The 18,812-nt window shown below is 41.6% G+C and overlaps 1 protein-coding gene across 5 annotated transcripts in view; it reads left to right on the forward strand.

Annotated features, from left to right (window-relative positions):
- nadsyn1 (NAD synthetase 1) overlaps positions 1 to 18,150 on the forward strand; it is a 104,770-nt gene extending 86,620 nt beyond the window's left edge. For 4 of the 5 annotated variants that reach the window (XM_037246675.1, XM_037246678.1, XM_037246677.1 and 1 more), the window contains 8 exons: positions 3,044 to 3,212; positions 7,221 to 7,356; positions 7,821 to 7,927; positions 8,948 to 9,079; positions 10,070 to 10,139; positions 11,512 to 11,640; positions 16,821 to 16,997; positions 17,081 to 18,150. In XM_037246675.1, coding sequence (XP_037102570.1) covers positions 3,044 to 3,212; positions 7,221 to 7,356; positions 7,821 to 7,927; positions 8,948 to 9,079; positions 10,070 to 10,139; positions 11,512 to 11,640; positions 16,821 to 16,997; positions 17,081 to 17,110 — 950 coding nt within the window. In that variant the 3' untranslated portion in view covers positions 17,111 to 18,150. The remainder of the gene's footprint in view (positions 1 to 3,043; positions 3,213 to 7,220; positions 7,357 to 7,820; positions 7,928 to 8,947; positions 9,080 to 10,069; positions 10,140 to 11,511; positions 11,641 to 16,820; positions 16,998 to 17,080) is intronic. The other variant, XM_037246679.1, reaches the window with a different exon arrangement.
- The last annotated feature ends 662 nt before the right edge of the window (positions 18,151 to 18,812 follow it).

Genomic DNA, 18,812 nt, shown 5'->3' on the forward strand with positions numbered 1-18,812 from the left:
GGACAGCCACCCGGCCGAGCGCCGGCGCCCGACTTCAATCCACGAAAGTGAAAGAAAGCTGGACGAGTCGATCTTTGTCCTTTATGTAAACAACCGTCGCGCTGCTGACGCGCGACCGCGACGTCGCGTCGCGCTGCTGACGTCAGCAGCGCGACGTCGCGCGTCACTCGTCCAGCTTTCTTTCACTTTCGTGGATTGAAGTCGGGCGCCGGCGCTCGGCCGGGTGGCTGTCCAGGGACGGTGGATGGTGCTCGGACAATGCTTTTACGCACGCCCGGTCCTACTCTACCGAGCTGCCTTTCAGCTCCGTGGATGGAAGTCGAGGGCCGGCGCTCAGCCGGGTGGCTGTCCGAGGACGGTGCATGGAGCTCGGTCATGGCTTCTACGCACGCCCGGTCCTATCGTATGGAGCTCTCGTCCCCTTTCGTGGCTGGACGTCCACGCCGCCACACGCCTGTAAGTTTGTTTTGTTAAATAAAGAGCCGTTTACCAAACCCACGTCTTTCCTTGAACTTTGTTAACGCTACAATATAGTTATATAGTAAATCTGTGGAATAACGACGAGGCTGGCGTCAGGGCGCACGCGCGGCGATGTTGACAAAGGACGAGGAATTTGATCGATGGATTTAATGATTTAGAGTGCACAGATGGTTTGATAACATTATTGCTTATATAATAGTTATTTGATATATAATTTATATATCGTTATATGGGCCTGTGGAATATTTTTAAGTGCAAAAGCCGTCAGCGGCGCGCACGCATTGTTGACAAAGGACGATTGATGGATTTAATGAAGTGGAGTGACGCAGATGGTTTCGTGCTGCTGTCGTCACTTGAAATTCAAATTACAGTAATCCCTTGCTACATTGCGGTTCGTTTATCGCGGTTTCATTTTTTTTTTTTTTTTAAATTTTTTTTTTGAAATTTTTTGAAAAAAAAAACACATATAAGTCGCTCCTGAGTATAAGTCGCCCCCCCACCCAAACTATGAAAAAAACCGCGACTTATAGTCCGAAAATTACGGTATCTACTAAAGGTAAAAACCTTTTATGCAATGACCTTTACATGTCATTTATATTACTTCACACAAGCACTACATCCATCTGCTTCTGGTTCGGCCCCCCGGTCAAAATTTAGAACCCAATTCAGCCCGCAAGTCAAAAGGTTTGCCCACCCCAAACGATACGGTATGCTAACGTGACATAAACACAAACGAGGAGCTGAGAATGGGCCTGATGTAACATTAACAGTTATTCAAATAACTATAACATAAATAACACATTTATCAAACCATCTGTGTTACTCCAAATCATTAAATCTATCGATCGAATTCCTCGTCCTTTATGTAAACAATGCCGCGTGTACGCCGTGCCGCTGACGTCAGACTCATCGTCAGTTGCAGTTCAAATTATTCCACATGCCCATATAATTATAAACAACAATTTTATCAAACTATCTCTGTAACTCCACGTCATTAAATCCATCGATCGAATCCTTCGTCCTTTATGTAAACAACGCCGCGTGTGTGCCATGCCGCTGACGTCGGACTAGTCTTCAGTTGCAGTTCAAATTACAGTAATCCCTTGCCACATCGCGGTTCGTTTATTGCGGTTTCACTACATCGCGGATTTGTTTTTCCAAATTAAAAAATGATAAGATTCAAAATAAAACTTTTAAATTGAGGAATTATGGCACAAATGTTGCCCAATCGTCAGCAGAAGGCGGGAGTGCCCACACAATTGCAGTGCATACACTTGTACCTTTTTATAAAAATAATTGTTGTGTTAATAAGAGTTCTAAAAACACATTTGAGTGTTATAACTTGTTATAGAAAAATCGTTATCATAATAAAACAGTTCTAAAAACATATTTACAGTACACTTGTACCTTTGTTATTAAAATTGTTATAATCACAAAGGCTGTTCTAAAAAGATATTTACAGTATGTGTTAAGAATTCTCCATGTTATTTATGTTATTCAGCCGTGCTTTGATTTGAGGTAGGGTGCCATCTCAAATCATTAAATCTCCTGACTCTAGAAGTCAATGAATGGAACTCATTGTCAGTGAGGCTCCAATTATTCCACAGCCATAGTGCGCCCTCTTGCGGTTTAAAGTGAAAATAACGTGAAGTGATCAACTATACTAGTAATGTGTTAATGATGAAGTAAAAATCTGTGAATAATTTCACATATAAGTCGCTCCTGAGTATAAGTAGCCCCCCCACCCAAACTATGAAAAAAAACGTGACTTATAGTCCGAGAAATACGGTACTTTTTCATGTCGCGGACCAATAAATGAATGACAGGCCGCAAATGGCCCCCAAGAACTAGTTTGGACACCACTGTTTTTGACAATCATTCTTCATTCATGAACAGTTTGTGTATTTACGTATATACAGGGTCCGGCAAAATGATCTGACACATTTGTAGGTTTAATAAAATGCAAATAAATTAAAGAAACAAAAAAGTTTTTTTATTTTCGAAAAGTACATATAATGCCGTTTTGTTTTGTTTCGTTTCATTTCATTTTTGTTTCGTTTTCGAATAATGTTATTTTGTTTTAGTTTCAGTTGCTAACATGAATTGGACCGGTGAGCATCACACTTTCATTGTGGAAACGTTTATCAAGTGCAAATCTGTAACTGCAACACAATGAGCGTTCCGTTTGCGCTTCAGACTTGGTAGACGTGATCCCGTACCTGCTCGAAACACGATCTTGTTATGGGTTACTAACTTCAGAGCCAGTGGATCAGCATTGAAACGAAAATTAACCGGCTGACCTCGCACCGCCAGAACTCCAGAAAATCTGGTAGCGGTAAAACCAAAATAAGATTATTCGAAAATGAAACGAAAATTAAATGAAACCAAACAAAACGAAACAAAACAAAATGGCATAGTATGTACTTTTCGAAAATAAAATAAAAAACTTTTGTTTCTTTAATTTATTTGCATTTTATTAAACCTACAAATGTGTCAGATCATTTTGCCGGACCCTGTACTTTCCTGTGTTATGCTTTCCTATGATCTCTCTTTCTCCTCTCAGATAACCAGGTACTGGAAGACGTTCGCAGGTTAATTGGGGATGACACGTACTTTCCTCAGCAGCCAAGAGAGCTCTGTGGTCATATCTTTACTACTTGCTACATGGGCAGTGAAAACTCATCAGCAGACACATGCGACCGTGCCAAAAAGTTGGCCAGTCAGATTGGGAGGTATGCATGATCAAAGGTCTTTTATGTATTGTAAATTAGCATTTGTGTGTGCAACTTGAGAGGCAGAATCTCCTCACATTCATCATTATCATCATTCTCTGAACTGCTTTATACTGATGAGGGTCGTGGGCGTGCTGGAGCCTATCCCAGTAGTCTTTGGGTGGCAGGCGCAGTGCACCTTCAACCGATGGCCAGCTAATCACAGGGCACAAATAAAGAGGAACAACCATTCACATTCGCAATCACAGTTAGGGACAATTTGGAGTGGTCAATTGGCGTACCATGCATGTTTTTGGAATGTGGGAGGAAACAGGAGAACTCTGAGAAAACCCTCTTAGGCATGGGGAGAACATACAAACCCCACACAGGAAGGCCAGAGCCGGAATCAAACCCTTTACCTCTGAACTGTGAGACGGACGTGCTAACTGGTCCTCACATTCAATCCATGTTAAATTACAGAACTATGTCAATGTAATCTCTGCTTCATTTATGTGTATAAACAAAGAATGTTAATCTAAGACCACTTGTAGCTTAATTTACCTTAACCGATTATGATCTAAAGCAGTGGTCCCCAACCACCGGGCCGCGGACCGGTACCGGTCCGTGGGTCACTTGGTACCGGGCCGCGGAGCCGCACAGGAAAAAAAATAAAATAAAAAAAAATAATTTTTTTTTTTTTTTTTTTCCATTGACGATCAATTCATTCAGGTTAAGACGGTCGTCCCGGTCACGTGACATGTTTCCCCAGTCGAGCCCGCAAAGCTAGCAAAAATGAGTAAGAATTTATTTTGAAAAATATAAAAAATTTGGCGAATCTCTCCCAATTACATCTGTCGGTGCATCTGAAAAATAAGGACTCTTGACACAGGGCGCTCGTCTCGGTCACGTGACATGTCACCACAGTCAAGCCCGCGAGGCAAGCAAAAATGAGCAAGAAACAGAGAAGTTTGGAAAGCTTCTTCGGAAAGGGAAAAACGTCCAATGAGGACACTGAAGAAGAAGAGGCTACGACTTCTAAGAAAAGGAAAGCTGCATTTAAAAGAACATTTCTGGAGTCCTACTTAAAATATGGATTTATCGCCACAGGTGACTCTGACGCGCCAAGTGCACTCCGCATATGTGGCGAAAGGCTAGCTAACGAGGCAATGAAGCCTTCAAACCTGCTTCGGCACATGGAGACCAAGCATCCTGCATTTAAAGACAAACCTTAACCACTTCGGGTGTCATTGTCTCCGATTACGCCTAGATGGGAACGGCTCATTTCTGACAAAAGAGCTCGGTGCTCCCACTAATTCAACGTTTTATTTTTATGTGGTTTATATTTGGTTTTATGCCAGTCGTATCATTTTATTTCATCCTATTTATATATATAAATATTTAAATAATAAATATATAAATATATTTATTTATATAAAGGCCGGTCCGCGAAAATATTTCTGACACGTAACCGGTCCGTGGTGCAAAAAAGGTTGGGGACCACTGATCTAAAGCACTTGGAAAAACACGCCTCTAAAACCTACGGGTGACTTTAGAAGCACTCCCGAAAACCTGATGCTTTACTGGAAATTCAGCAGTATTGTCAGCCCCTGTAGCAGATAGAAACATGATTCCATAAACCTTGGAGAACTCAGGTCAAGTCAAGTTTATTTGTATAGCCCTAAATCACAAGCAGTCTCAAAGGGCTTCACATAGACAAACAATTGACAATTATTCTCAAAGCATCCCCTGATCTTAAGCTCCCAAAAGGGCAAGGAAAAACTAAAAAAAAAACTACCAGGAGAAAAATGAGAAACCTTGAGAAGGGACCACAGATGGAAGGATCCCCCTTTCAGGATCACCAGGCTGCAATGGATGCAGAGAGGGCACATATAATACGTAATATGAAAATCAATGAAAAAGTGGATGTCCAAGTCAAAGCGAAGCGCTGCCGGAGGTGCCCTCGATTGTCCTGGCAGTGTCTTCGAGGAGGGTAATCCGCTGCAGTTCCCTCATTTTGAATTGGTCCACGAGAATCCAGATAGCCGCTGTCAGCTTGGGTATCACCTAACCACCTCCCCAGCCGGGGAATTAGTCCTCCATTCATCAAAACTTTCTTCCGCGTTGTACACAAACATACTTTTTAGCCACAAATCACAATTCAATCACAATTCTTGTTAAGAAAGCTCTGTTTTCAGGAAAACTTACAATACAGCGCTGTGCTTTTCGTGCAATGATGCTCAGGAGCAGAAAGTCCCCATTCAGAAAAAGCAATGAAATAATGTTTCCCCTGGTTCAAAGACCTCAAGATTTCTACCTAATTGTGAAATTCCTACATCTAACATGCTCGAAAACAAAATCCTGGAAATTCTATGAGCCAAGAGCACTGTCACGTGTTACTTCTGATGCATTTCATTGGCTACAAGATCGAGAAGGAAATGTCCACAAACATAAGACACATTTGCATTCCAGGTTTTAAAGGGAGAGATGTGTAACAGCGCTCCTGGCTCCAATGGTTGAAATGCGATAATGCGCTCCTGGCTTAAATGAGCTAATTTACATTAATATATAAAGTTTTTTTTTTTAATTGTTTTAGTTCAAGTGATATTGCTGGGCCATCCATCTATCTTTTTCCGCTTATCCGGGGTCGGGTCGCGGGGGCAGCAGCTTTAGGAGGGATGCCCAGACTTCCTTCTCCCCAGCCACTTCGTCCAGCTCATACCAGGGGATCCCAAGGCGTTTCCTGGCCAGCCGAGTGACATATTCTCTCCAGCACGTCCTGGGTCGTCCACGGGCTCTCCTGCCGATGGGACATGCCCGGAACACCTCCCCACCTGCAGTCCAGGACCTTACCAGGGAGGCTGAGGAGTGAGATTGCTCTGTAGTTGGAACACACCCTCCGGTCCCCCCTTCTTAAAAAGGAGGACCACCACCCCAGTCTGCCAATCCAGAGGCACCGTCCCCGATGTCCACGCAATGTTGTGGAGGTGTGTCAGCCAGGACAGCCCCACAACATTCAGAGACTTTAAGAACTCCGGGCGGATCTCATCCACCCCCGGGGCCTTGCCTCCGAGGAGATTTTTAACTACCTCGGTCACTATGACCCCAGAGATTGGAGAGTCCACCTCAGAGTCTCCAGGCCCTGCTTCCACTGCGTGTCGGTGGAATTGAGGCCTTCTTCGATGTATTCTCCCCACCGACTCACGACGTCCCATTATTGCTGTGCAATATCTGAATTTGCAGATTCAGTCAATCCAACATTTTATTTTTATTCTATTTGATGTTCATGCTCTGATTAATAAAAAATAAATCAGCCCTTAGACCAGGGGTCTCAAACTCCAGTCCTCGGGGGCCGCATTCCTACATGTTTTCAAGTTTCCCTCGTTAAACACACCTTATTCAAATGATCAGTTCATCCTCACGTTCTGCAGGAGCCTGATAATTGAATCAGGTGTGTTTAACGAGGGAAACTTGGAAAACATGTAGGAATGAGGCCCCCGAGGACTGGAGTTTGAGACCCCTGCCTTAGACTATCTCGCCTCTTGCCCAAATGTATCAACAACTTAACAACAACCAGCTCAGTGGCCTAGTGGTAGTGTGTCCGCCCTGAGACTGGAAGGTTGTGGGTTCAAACCCCGGCCGGGTCATACCAAAGACTATAAAAATGGGACCCATTGCCTCCCTGCTTGGCACTCAGCATTAAGGGTTGGAATTGGGGGGTTAGATCACCAACTGATTCCCGAGCGCGGCACCGCTGCTGCTCACTGCTCCCCTCTCCCCCAGGGGATGGATTAAAATCACATGGGGATGGGTTAAATGCAGAGGACAAATTTCACCACACCCAGGTGTGTGTGTGACGATCATTGGGACTTTAACTTTAACTTTAACTTTTAACTTGAAAAAATAGGTTCTGTATTATGCTGACACACATCCAAGGCATGAGAGAATTCCGGACATTACTATTTATACAATCTACAATTGTTGCTATAGCATTTAGGAAATTAACTGTTTATGAATTCTTTGTTTTTTTAGCACTCATATGAACATTAATATAGACATGGCAGTAAAAGGCATTCTGGGTATCTTCTCAATGGTTACTGGAAGGTGGCCTCAATTCCTCGCCAATGGAGGGAGTCACAGGGAAAACTTGGCGCTGCAGAATGTGCAGGTTTGTCATTCAATCACACAGCATTACGTGTTTTACCAGCAGATATTATGTGTTGCAACCAAGATTATTTTAGTTAACGAAAACAGCCTTAATACTTCTGAAGGTTTTCAAGCCACGAATCAACTTGTGACGTTAGCAATTTTTCACACAACCCATCTTAGATTTATTTAATTGGGGTAGGTGCATGCACTGCACTTATTGTAATCCAAAATCTGTGGACTGTTAAACTCTACTTGGTATCATAAACATGTTTTAAATTAAAACAATACTTAAATGGTGTTTTTTTAATCTTGCACACAAATAAAACAAATTCTTTGAATAATGAAAACTAATACCACAACCAACTAAAACTAAACTAAAACTATCATTTAAATTCAATAACTACGATAACCCTGGTTGTAACTCACTGCTTATTCTTGAGGACCTTCATACTAAATATTTAAGCTCACGCAATGTTTTCATAGGCAAGGGTAAGGATGGTCCTGGCTTATTTGTTCGCCCAACTGAGTCTCTGGAGTCGAGGAAAACCAGGGGGCTTACTGGTGCTTGGCTCAGCCAATGTAGATGAGAGGTAATAACTGCTTTTCCTATGGAAACGGGCCGTGGGTTAATGCTATTAAAATGTGACCTTTGCAGCCTTCATTGCCTCGCTCTTCTTCTACGCCAGTGCTTCTCAATCATTTTCTGTGATGCCCCCCCGAGGGAGAAGAAAACATTTTGCGCCTCCCCATGTTATTAACATAAAAGAAATAAAAAAATAAAAAAGAAAGATCAACTTGTAAAAAAGAATAACTTTATTAATAAAATTGTTTTTAAGTCTGTAACAGAACAGATTCAATGTGCATCACTTTGCCTGAAATTAAAAAATAAATTATAATTATTTAAACTATAAACATTCTCGACTAACTGCCATTTTATGCTGAAAGAAAAACAATAAAATAATAATAAACATACATAATATTAAATTAAATAACAGCAATAAATAATATTCAATTCAAAGTAATCAGCAACATTAACTCAGGAGCGCATTCACCGAATCCCTCTTTTAGTGAAAAATAAAATATGATTTTTTTCAAATTCAACCCATTGATGTTTTTTTACTGGTGCACAAAATGGGCCATGCATGAACATCATCTTGTTCAAAGAACAAAACCAACACACAATGCATGAACTCACAACAAATTACATATGTACCTGGAAATCAGTGTGACTTCTGCTGTTGCTTTTGAGAGACGAGTTCCGATATGCGTCATCACGAATTTACAAGATCAGTCATATGTGTCTGGACCTCCGCGGCGGAGGCTCTGCCAAACCCTTGAGACCGACTCATTGAACCGCTAGGATTCGATTGAACCCAGGTTAAGAAACACTAGTTAAAACCTTCTTAAACTATTGAGAAAAATGTGGTGCCCTTAGTGGCGGTTGATTATACTGCTGGCAGTAGATTTTCTGCCACCACTAACAAATAATTGATTATTCAAGGTCTACAACAATGCTGGATTATCTGCCTGAATATTTGATGTGTTGGAGAATTTTCTGAGCTGTATTGACTGGACAACTCGAGTCTCTCCCTAATAAAATTTCTTCTCAGTCTGACAGGTTATTTTACAAAGTATGACTGCTCAAGTGCTGACATCAACCCTATTGGAGGGATTAGCAAAAATGACCTGAAGAGTTTTCTTCAGTACTGTGTTCAGCAATTCCAGCTCACAGCTCTTAGAAGGTGAGAGTTGCTGATTTGTATATTTACAAAGGGACACTTAAATGTGTTGATCACTGGCACTTATATCATAAGGCTGCATGTAAAATTTCAGCACAAAAAAGTCGTGATTTATGGGTATTTTTTCATCCATCCATTTTCTGTACCGCTTAGTCCCCACGGGGGTCGCGGGCGTGCTGGAGCCTATCCCAGCCGTCATCGGGCAGTAGGCGGGGGACACCCTGAACCGGTTGCCAGCCAATCGCAGGGCACACAGAGACAAACAACCATACGCACTCACACCTAGGGACAATTTGGAGTGCTCAATCGGCCTACCAAGCATGGTTATGGGATGTGGGAGGAGTGCCCGGAGAAAACCCACGCGGGCCCGGGGAGAACATGCAAACTCCACACAGGGAGGGCCGGAGGTGGGATCGAACCCGCACCCTCCTAACTGTGAGGTGGACGTGCTACCCAGTGCGCCACCGAGCCGCCACATGGGTATTTTTTATTATATATATTTTTTTTTATAAAATAATCGCTACATAGTAACTGCCCCTATGGGAAGAATCCCACTTCTTTCTCTCTCTTTTTTATGGATGCCATTCATTCAGGACACCTTGGTTCTTGTTTTGGTTATCTGTAGAGTGCTTGTCCCTTCTTTTGTTCCGTCTGACTGTGGTACCTCGGTTGTTCACTATTGTCAAATGGGTCATTTGTGTTTTCTCAAAGTAATTGTTTCTGTCTTGCCAAAGCAGTGTTTACGTTTGGCAAAGTGTATCGTTGGATGTTTGGCAATGACCAATGAACAAATCATAGCACAAAATGCTTCTCTAAACACATTGTGTTCCAATCTTAGAGACTTGTAAAAGAAAGAAAAGCTGCTATTAGAGAATTACTGCATTTAAGATGCTCATTTCCTCATTCTTTTGTAAGTCAGCCATAAGAAGAGAGACTTTTTTTTCATTTCGATTATTGGTATCTCAGTTTTTTAGTCATTTAATGTCATTACAGCATCCTGGCTGCTCCACCCACTGCTGAACTGGAGCCTCTGACTAATGGACAGGTGTCGCAGACAGATGAGGTATGAAATAAGAAACTCCTGTCAAAAACGAACAATCTTTTTCTCAGTGATCTTAACTTTTTAGCACATTGCTATTTGCCTCTTAATTGAGATTTTACTGCTCAGGGACGTGCGGTCAGAGGAGGCAAGGGAGGCCACGCCTCCCCTGCATCATGAAAAGGGGAAAAAACAAATTCAATTGTTTTTATTATAAAGTCATTTTCCTTTTAATTTCAGTAGTTTTTTATCATTTTGATCCAAAATCGCTGAATTTTTATAGTTATTTTAACCGAAGACGATTCGCTCGGAGGAGCCAACTTCCTGCCTTGCCTCCTCTGAGGATTGCGTAATCACACAGCTGCCCATGCTGACAGGCTATGCAGTTAGACCAGGAGTCTCAAACTCCAGTCCTCGGGGGCCGCATTCCTACATGTTTTCCAAGTTTCCCTCGTTAAACACACCTGATTCAATTATCAGGCTGCTGCAGAACGTGAGGATCATCCAGCAGTCGTCCATTTATTTCGTTTTACATTCGTTTTTTTTTTGTTTTTTTTTTCGTTTTTACATTTCGTTTTACAATGGAGGATTACATATCCAAACGATTTTCAACTATGGATTTTAAAAGGTTTGATTCGGACAACGGGACTTCGGAGCATGTCTTTTCAAACGGAGTGGTACGCACGATCAAAAACAAGTTTTTGATTCCATGTGCTTTATTGAGTGTTTTTATGTTTGAAGACTGCTGATATGAGATTTGAATTAAAAAAGATCAAATGAAATAATGAATAAGCCACTCTCGAGCAGCGTTCCCCAACCTTTTTTGTGACACGGTTAGGTGTCGGACAAATTCTACCGGGTGGGGGGGACGTCAGTGCCTCCACAGTCATGAGCCTCACCGCACGTCACTGTCACTGCTATACACCCCTTCCTGAGCCGTCACCTTATTGTGTTACATGAGTTGGTGTGTGTGTGTGTGTGTGTGTGTGTGTGGTGTGTGTGTGTGTGTGTGTGTGTGTGTGTGTGTGTGTGTGTGTGTGTGTGTGTGTGTGTGTGTGTGTGTGTGTGTGTGTGTGTGTGTGTGTGTGTGTGTGTGTGTGTGTGCGTGTGTGCGTGCGCGCGTGCGCGCGTGCGCGCGTGCGCGCGTGCGTGCGCGCGTGCGTGCGCGTGTGCGCGCGTGTGTATATACATATATATACACATACTGTTTTGCACACCATCACAACTTCATTAGAGTTTTTGGGTTTTTGAAAAGCGCTATACAAATTTATTGAATTATTATTATTATTATTATTAGAGTTTGGGTTTCATCAATTGCTACCTTGTCGAATGTGAAGAGTTTTATGAGGAAACGAGTTAGTCTTCTAGTATTCTCTAACCTTTCATATCTGTATAGGCTGACATGGGGATGACCTACTCCGAGTTATCAGTAATTGGACGCCTAAGGAAGATCTCCAAATGTGGACCTTATAGTATGTTCTCTAAACTCATTCAGATGTGGAAGGATGTGTTGTCACCCACAGAGGTTAGTGATCTGTAGGGCATTAGTAGTATTCTCAGTTTCTCATTTTCCCCAGGTGGGGTTTTGAGTTTTTCCTTGCCCTCCTGGAAGTTAAGATCAGGAGATGTTAAGAATAATTTTTCAGTATTGCCCATGTGAACCCCTTTGAGACTTGTCTGTGATTAAGGGCTATATAAATATACTTGATTTGACTTTTCCGGACTATAAGGTGCACCGGACTGTAAGGCGCACCTTCAATGAATGGCCCATTTTAAAACTTTGTCCTTATATAAGGCGCACCGGACTATACGGCGCACCATTAATACATCATGTCAGATTTTTAATCCAAATCAAACCATTCTCCAATTTATCTTTTTTATTTCAACTTCAGACGCAACAAATTACTTTATAATCATAAAATAATGATCTGTAGTCTTTTTGATTCATGATTCATAGTCTTCAGCGGGCCACTTATGATTGATTTCATGACACAATGCTTCGGGCCAGGTTAAATTTAGGAATTTGGTCCATATATAAGGCGCACCAGACTATAAGGCGCACTGTCGGCTTTTGAGAGAATTTTAGGTTTTTAGGTGTGCCTTATAGTCCGGAAAATACGGTAACATTTATTGACAGAGATGAAGGAGCTCTGCAAACATACAAACGTGCATAAATCTCAGCGATGACCACAATAAACCTAATGTACAGGGAACAAGAGCTACAGACAACTGTTATAATATGGGAATGAAAATTTGTTTTCATGTTGCTTCATCTCCAAGGCAACATCACGTTCTAATTGCAGGTTGCCGTCCCTGATAGATAGATAGATAGATAGATAGATAGATAGATAGATAGATAGATAGATAGATAGATAGATAGATAGATAGATAGATAGATAGATAGATAGATAGATAGATAGATAGATAGATAGATAGATAGATAGATAGGTTTAACCTGGCCTTAACCAGCTCAGTGGCCTAGTGGTAGAGTGTCCGCCCTGAGACTGGAAGGTTGTGGGTTCAAACCCTGGCCTGGTCATACCAAAGACAAAAATGGGACCCATTGCCTCCCTGCTTGGCACTCAGCATTAAGGGTTGGAATTGGGGGGTTAGATCACCAAATGATTCCTGAGCGCGGCACCGCTGCTGCTCACTGCTCCCCTATCCCCCAGGGGATGGATCAAAATCACACGGGGATTGGTTAAACGCAGAGGACAAATTTCACCACATCCAGATATGTGTGTGACGATCATTGGGACTTTAACTTTAACTTTTTAAGAATCAATTTCGTACAACGGATTTTTTAGACAATCGTAGCCTTCATGTACTCTTACCCGCCCAAATATGTACCTCCCCAAATGTACTCAGCCGACACCTGCAACTCCATAATGCTGTTTGTTTATTAATAAAATTCAAAATATCCTCCTGAACCTCAAGATAAATTCATTCTCTCTTCACAAACCTAAACTCCTACCCACCAGTCTTTCTCCACTTTTGCACACCCCACTTCCTCACAACTCGCAGAAATCATCCACAAATCCATGCTCTCCACCTGCCTGCACAATCCTGCCCCTTCAATCTTGGCCAAATACTGCCTTTCCTCATTATATCCACTAATCTCTGCCATTATTCACTCCTCTTTCTCTAATGGCATTGTACCACCATTGTTGAAAACTGCAGTTGTCGCTCACTCTGAAGAAACCTTGTTCAGACCCCAACAATTACAAAAACCTCCACCCCATCTCCAAGCTACCATTCATTTAAAAAATCCTAGAAAAATGGGTCATCATTCAACTCCGTTGCCATCCAACCCACAACAATCCTTTGCGAGGCTTTTCATTCCAGTTTTCGTCCCCCCACAGCACTGAAATACGTAGCTCAACAATCTCTTTCATTGGCATCACTCAAACCACCTTAGTTTCATTCATACCTCAAAGACCACACCGTTCATCCGGCTAAAGGCATTTTTATCCAGATCCCGTTCAATCTTACTATTCATTATCTTCCTCCTCTCCCTTAGCACTATTGTCAAAAAATGTACTACCTTCTTCATTGCTTTGTGGATGACACCCAGCGAGCTCTATTTCTCCTACAAACACAGCATTTCACTCTCTCCCTCCTACCTCACCTCATATTTATCAGAAATCAACTTCTGGTTTGCCTATAACTTTATGAAGCTTGACAAAAAATAACTTATTCTCATTGGTACAAAATCCATTATATCCCATCTTGGCACATTTCCCTCAATCTGTTGGCCACACCTCTTATTTTGCCCTCCCTTCAGGTCAAGATTCTGAATGTCATTCAAGACAGCACACTCTCTTTCAATTAACATATCAATAACATTACTGGGTCAGCCTACTTCCACCTGCACATCAGTCAACTCCGCCCCTCCCTTTCCCACTCTACTGCTTCTATCTATCCTTGCCCAAAGCATTCAGAAAAGGCAACGTTCAAGGTTCTTTGGTCAGCTTCTATTCAGTTGCACATGCCAGTGTGGGCCAAGTTTGATGGGTGATGAGTCAGGGGGGTGTGGCAAGTTCGCAGGAGATTTTGATTCCATGGGAGTGGGTGATGGTTCGGTGAGAGCTGGTTCCGTGGTGGTGAGTGCTGATAATGGGCGATTCGGTGTGTGTGGGGGCTGTTGTCTTCCATCCCGTCTTTCAGCCTTGGCGATCACCTTTGGCCGGGTTCTTGGTTGTTTTTCCTCCTGCCGCTCTTCCTCTGGCACCTCTACTGGTTTTATCTCCAAGTGTCCTTCCTGTAAACCAGGGGTCTAAAAAACTCCAGTCCTCGGGGGCCGCATTCCTACTCCTAAGTTTCCCTCGTTAAACACACCTGATTCAAATGATCAGTTCATCCTCACGTTCTGCAGGAGCCTGATAATTGAATCAGGTGTGTTTAATCAGGGAAACTTGGAAAACATGTAGGAATGCGGCCCCCGAGGACTGGAGTTTGAGACCCCTGCTGTAAACCATTCTTGCACATACATCCACTTCGCCCACTGTCGCACACCGCCCAATCATCATTCTTTCAATTTTGTCATTTTGTACGGAATTATGTGAGCTTTTGGCTGTGACATCATCAATTTATTAATGTCCCCTGACTATGCAAAGTTTGTACTCACCACTTACCATGTTTTTGTTTGTTTGTTCTTTTGATACTCCATGTACTTGCTTACATCATCATATTCTTAGTTTAATCATGCTTCCAACCATATCTTTTTTTTGTTAGGCAAAATATTTCCCTCTGTCCAGAACGTTCAGTGGTAATCGAAAACTGGTGTCTACCATTAGTCAAAACATCAGATATAATCAAGTACTGAACATTTCTTGACGACTTTGGCAGTGTCCGCTATTTGGAAAATCATCAGGTATGCATTAAACAGTTCCTTCAGGGTCAAGCTATTCAGGCAATATATCAAAAAACATTTGTTATTTCAAAGTGCTCAGAAATACATATCAGATCATAAAGTTATAAAAACCTTTGTCATTACCCCCTATCAAAAATGTCTAGTTATGTTCTCTTTAATGATTTGGTGTGTAGGTATAATTATATGCTTAAAATGTTTCTTTTATTGATTTAATATGTGAATATACTTGTCTGCTTATGTACTTTATTCGATGAGGTTTGAGCATATCTGTTTTTGTAGCTAGGCAGGACTTTTTGTATTTCGACCCCATTCCTTCAGTACCCCTCACCACTATCTCCATAAAATTCAATTAGTCCAGACCTTAGGCGCACATGCCATCACAAGAACACTCCCCTCCCATTACATCAACCCCGTTCTCCAGCAACTTCACTGGCCTATGGTCAAATTCTGCATCAAATTTAAGCTGTTCCCTCTTATCCTCAAAGCCATTCATAACCCTGCCCCTCCATACCTGTATGACCTCCTCCACATCACCCATCACCATTCCAATGCACACCTTCATATCTGCCTCCTCCATCCACCTTATTGTTCCACCTGTCAGCACTCTAAGGGAGCAGAGCCTTCAGCCACTCCGCTCCCCAGCTTTGGAACTCTTTGCACTTGATGTCAGCAATTCACTCTCGCTTACTGTTTTAAAATCAATACTTAACACTCACCCATTTAAGATTTTCTACTCACTGTGATGGCACTGCATCATTTTCTTTCTTCCTATTCTTACTTTTTTCTGTCTAATTTTCTTCTGTACAACCAGTGGTGGGCATCGTTCTCCGTCCCTGAGTTTTCCATCCCTATTCCAGGCTTGCATAGTCGGTCTGAGTCAGCCAAATGGTGTCAAGAATGGACTTTGTATAATTCTGTTTTACCAGTTTTTTATTGATGTACATCGTCCTTGAGGGTCTCAAAAGGCAGTTTCAAATTGAATGTATCATTATTGCTATTATTAAACGAGCACAAAAAGTGCATACAGAAAAGCCAAATGAACGCCATCCTCAACATCTTGAACAAAAAAAATAGAGCTAAAGTGAGCCAAAGGTAAGAAATCATGCACTGTGGATTAGTGGCTGAAAGTGATGTTCAGGGATGAATCGTGAATTTGCATTGGTGATGATGCGGGAACTTTTTTTAAGTGCCATTCCATTTAGATTTCTGTCGATGAAGATTGGCCAAAGAAAATGTGCACATTTATGCAGTCATTGATGATATGCGGTGCATGTTAGGTAAAGGCACGTGGGAAATGGTAGTCATTGCATCATCAATAAATGTACACATTCCGGGGTATATTCTCCAGGGTACTTGTCAGAAAAGTCGCGAAGCTATGCTTTTTTGGGCTGCACAGATTCTCCCAGCAACTTAATAGTGTCAGGTGCACCTCTTCATGAATTGTAAGCATTTTGGGTGGGGTGGCATTTAAATGAAGGAATCCCGTCAAATCTAGTGGTGCGTGTATTCTCCCAGACACTTAAGCACATTTCTGTATTAATAAGGAATAAGGAAACATATAGCACTTTTTGATTCAACGAACTGCTTTCGTGCTCAGCTGGGGACAGTGGCTGCTGTTGTGCTGATGGCTTGGAGTAATTGTAATCATTCTATTGTCCCGATCTATCAAATTAATATGCAGATTATGGTTACATTTTTAGGCATATATACTACAAGGGCATTGAACGAGTTTGGGGCGGGGGGGCGTATTATATATATTTGAGAGTATGTTTTGCAACCCGTGTTGATGTTATATGGACTGAGTAAATTTTGTGCATTTTGACATTTTTAAGGTTGCATACAAGGTTAAGCGCTTCTTCAGGATGTACTCGATGAACCGCCATAAGATGACAACAGTGACTCCATCCTACCATGCTGAGAGCTATAGCCCTGATGACAACCGCTTTGACCTTCGTCCTTTCCTCTACAACACACGCTGGAACTGGCAGTTTCAGTCTATTGACCGTGAGGTAGCAAACACTTTATAATGTAAATTTCCTGTCATAATGTCTTCAAATGCCATTAAGTGTTTATTCTGTTTCTTTCTCCTCAGATATCACAGATGTCAACAAAAATGCACTAGTACTAAGGTGTTCATTCCTAAATAATATTTGTGCATGTCAAAATAGTACACATTTTTTGGGTTGGTTTGTATTAAATTCCAAACACAATACAGTACAGGAATTAACTGCATCGGCATTTTCTTTTGTTTAATTAACCCCAAATGGTTAATATTGTTTGGAACACTTCAGAATTCAGCCTGCTGCTTTTGTCAGTCGTCACATCATTAAATACAAGTGAATCAACTCCATCGGCAGCCATACCTGCCACAACCATGCTTCATTAATATGGTGGTATTTCAGGGTCATAAATATTGTGACAGGGACACAATTAAAATTTTCTGGCATCCAAACACCGTCACATTGTATTTGAAATGATGTGCTTTGACGACAGACTCTCAGTTTTAATGTGAGGGTATTTATATCCAAATCGAGTGAATGGAATGGGAATTACATTTTTTTTTACAGTTTTTTTTGCGGTTCTCCCGCTTTTTAAGGGGCCATAAGTTATGGGGCAAGTTGCTCGTCAGCTTTATCATGGCCAGGTGGCAGGGCAGGTACTACAGGGCAGTTGGTTACCTTCTATTCTAATGATATGACTGCTGACAAAAGCACCAGGATGTATTTTGAAGTGTTGAGGTGAATATCTGCTCATATTCAGACATCTTTGGAACTGATTTGACAGTGTTTTGCAGTGCAAATGTTCAATGACCCAAAGCATTCTCCAAAGGTAACCACAGTCATTGACTGTAAGTAAAAAAAAAGTAGAATGTTATGCAATGGTCAAGTCAATCACCTGACCTGAATCCGATTGAGCATGCATTTACTTGCTGAAAACAAAACTGAGAAAAAACAGAAACTGAAGACATTTGCAGTAGAGGCCTGGCAGGCATCACCAGTGATGAAATCCAGCATCTGGTAATGTGTATTTCAGACTTAATTGACTGCAAGGGATTTGCAACCAAATATGAGGAAAATAAAAGTTTGATTTACCATTTACCAGCATACACTGTAGATGTATGTACATCGTTCACCCTCAAATAAAGCTGAAAGTGCGGTTAAAGCACATCTTGTTTGTTTCATTTGAATTACATTGTGGTGATGTTCTCGTCCTTGTGAGGAGTTGAGCTGTAGCGTTTGGTACTAACGTTTTAGTACGACATTTAAGAAGACCAAGGAGGAATACGTTACATTTATCTAAGTGTGATGTAACAAACGCATGTTAAAAGAATGGGATGGATGTTAGCGATACTGCGGCGGTGAAAAACAGTTCTGGTAATGTTCTTAATGTAGTTGTGAAAGGAGAGAGTTGGGTCAAATTTAACACGGAGCTTTATTACAGAATAACTTTGGGTAATCGTACATTTATCAATACTTAGAGTGGTGTCCTTACATAGGTGCATATGATGAGCAGGGCCAATTATCAACATCTTGGTTTTATCCAGGTTAAGAAGAAATTGAGGGTCATCCATTGTTTAATTTCAGCAAGACACTTTTCAAGATTACAGCAATTACGCTGAATTAACATTACCAACTGCATATGTAGTTCGGTATCGTCTGCTCAACAGTGAAAACTAATGTTAAATTTCCGTATAATGCAGGGCTGTCCAAACTTTTTGCAAAGCGGGGCCAGATTTGGTTAGATGAAAATGTATAGGGGCCGACCATTTGCACCAACATTCCTCGAACCATTACTATTGTAAATGAATTTGTAAATATGTAACT

Source organism: Syngnathus acus, chromosome 3, assembly GCF_901709675.1.
Source record: "Syngnathus acus chromosome 3, fSynAcu1.2, whole genome shotgun sequence".
Taxonomy (NCBI): domain Eukaryota; kingdom Metazoa; phylum Chordata; class Actinopteri; order Syngnathiformes; family Syngnathidae; genus Syngnathus; species Syngnathus acus.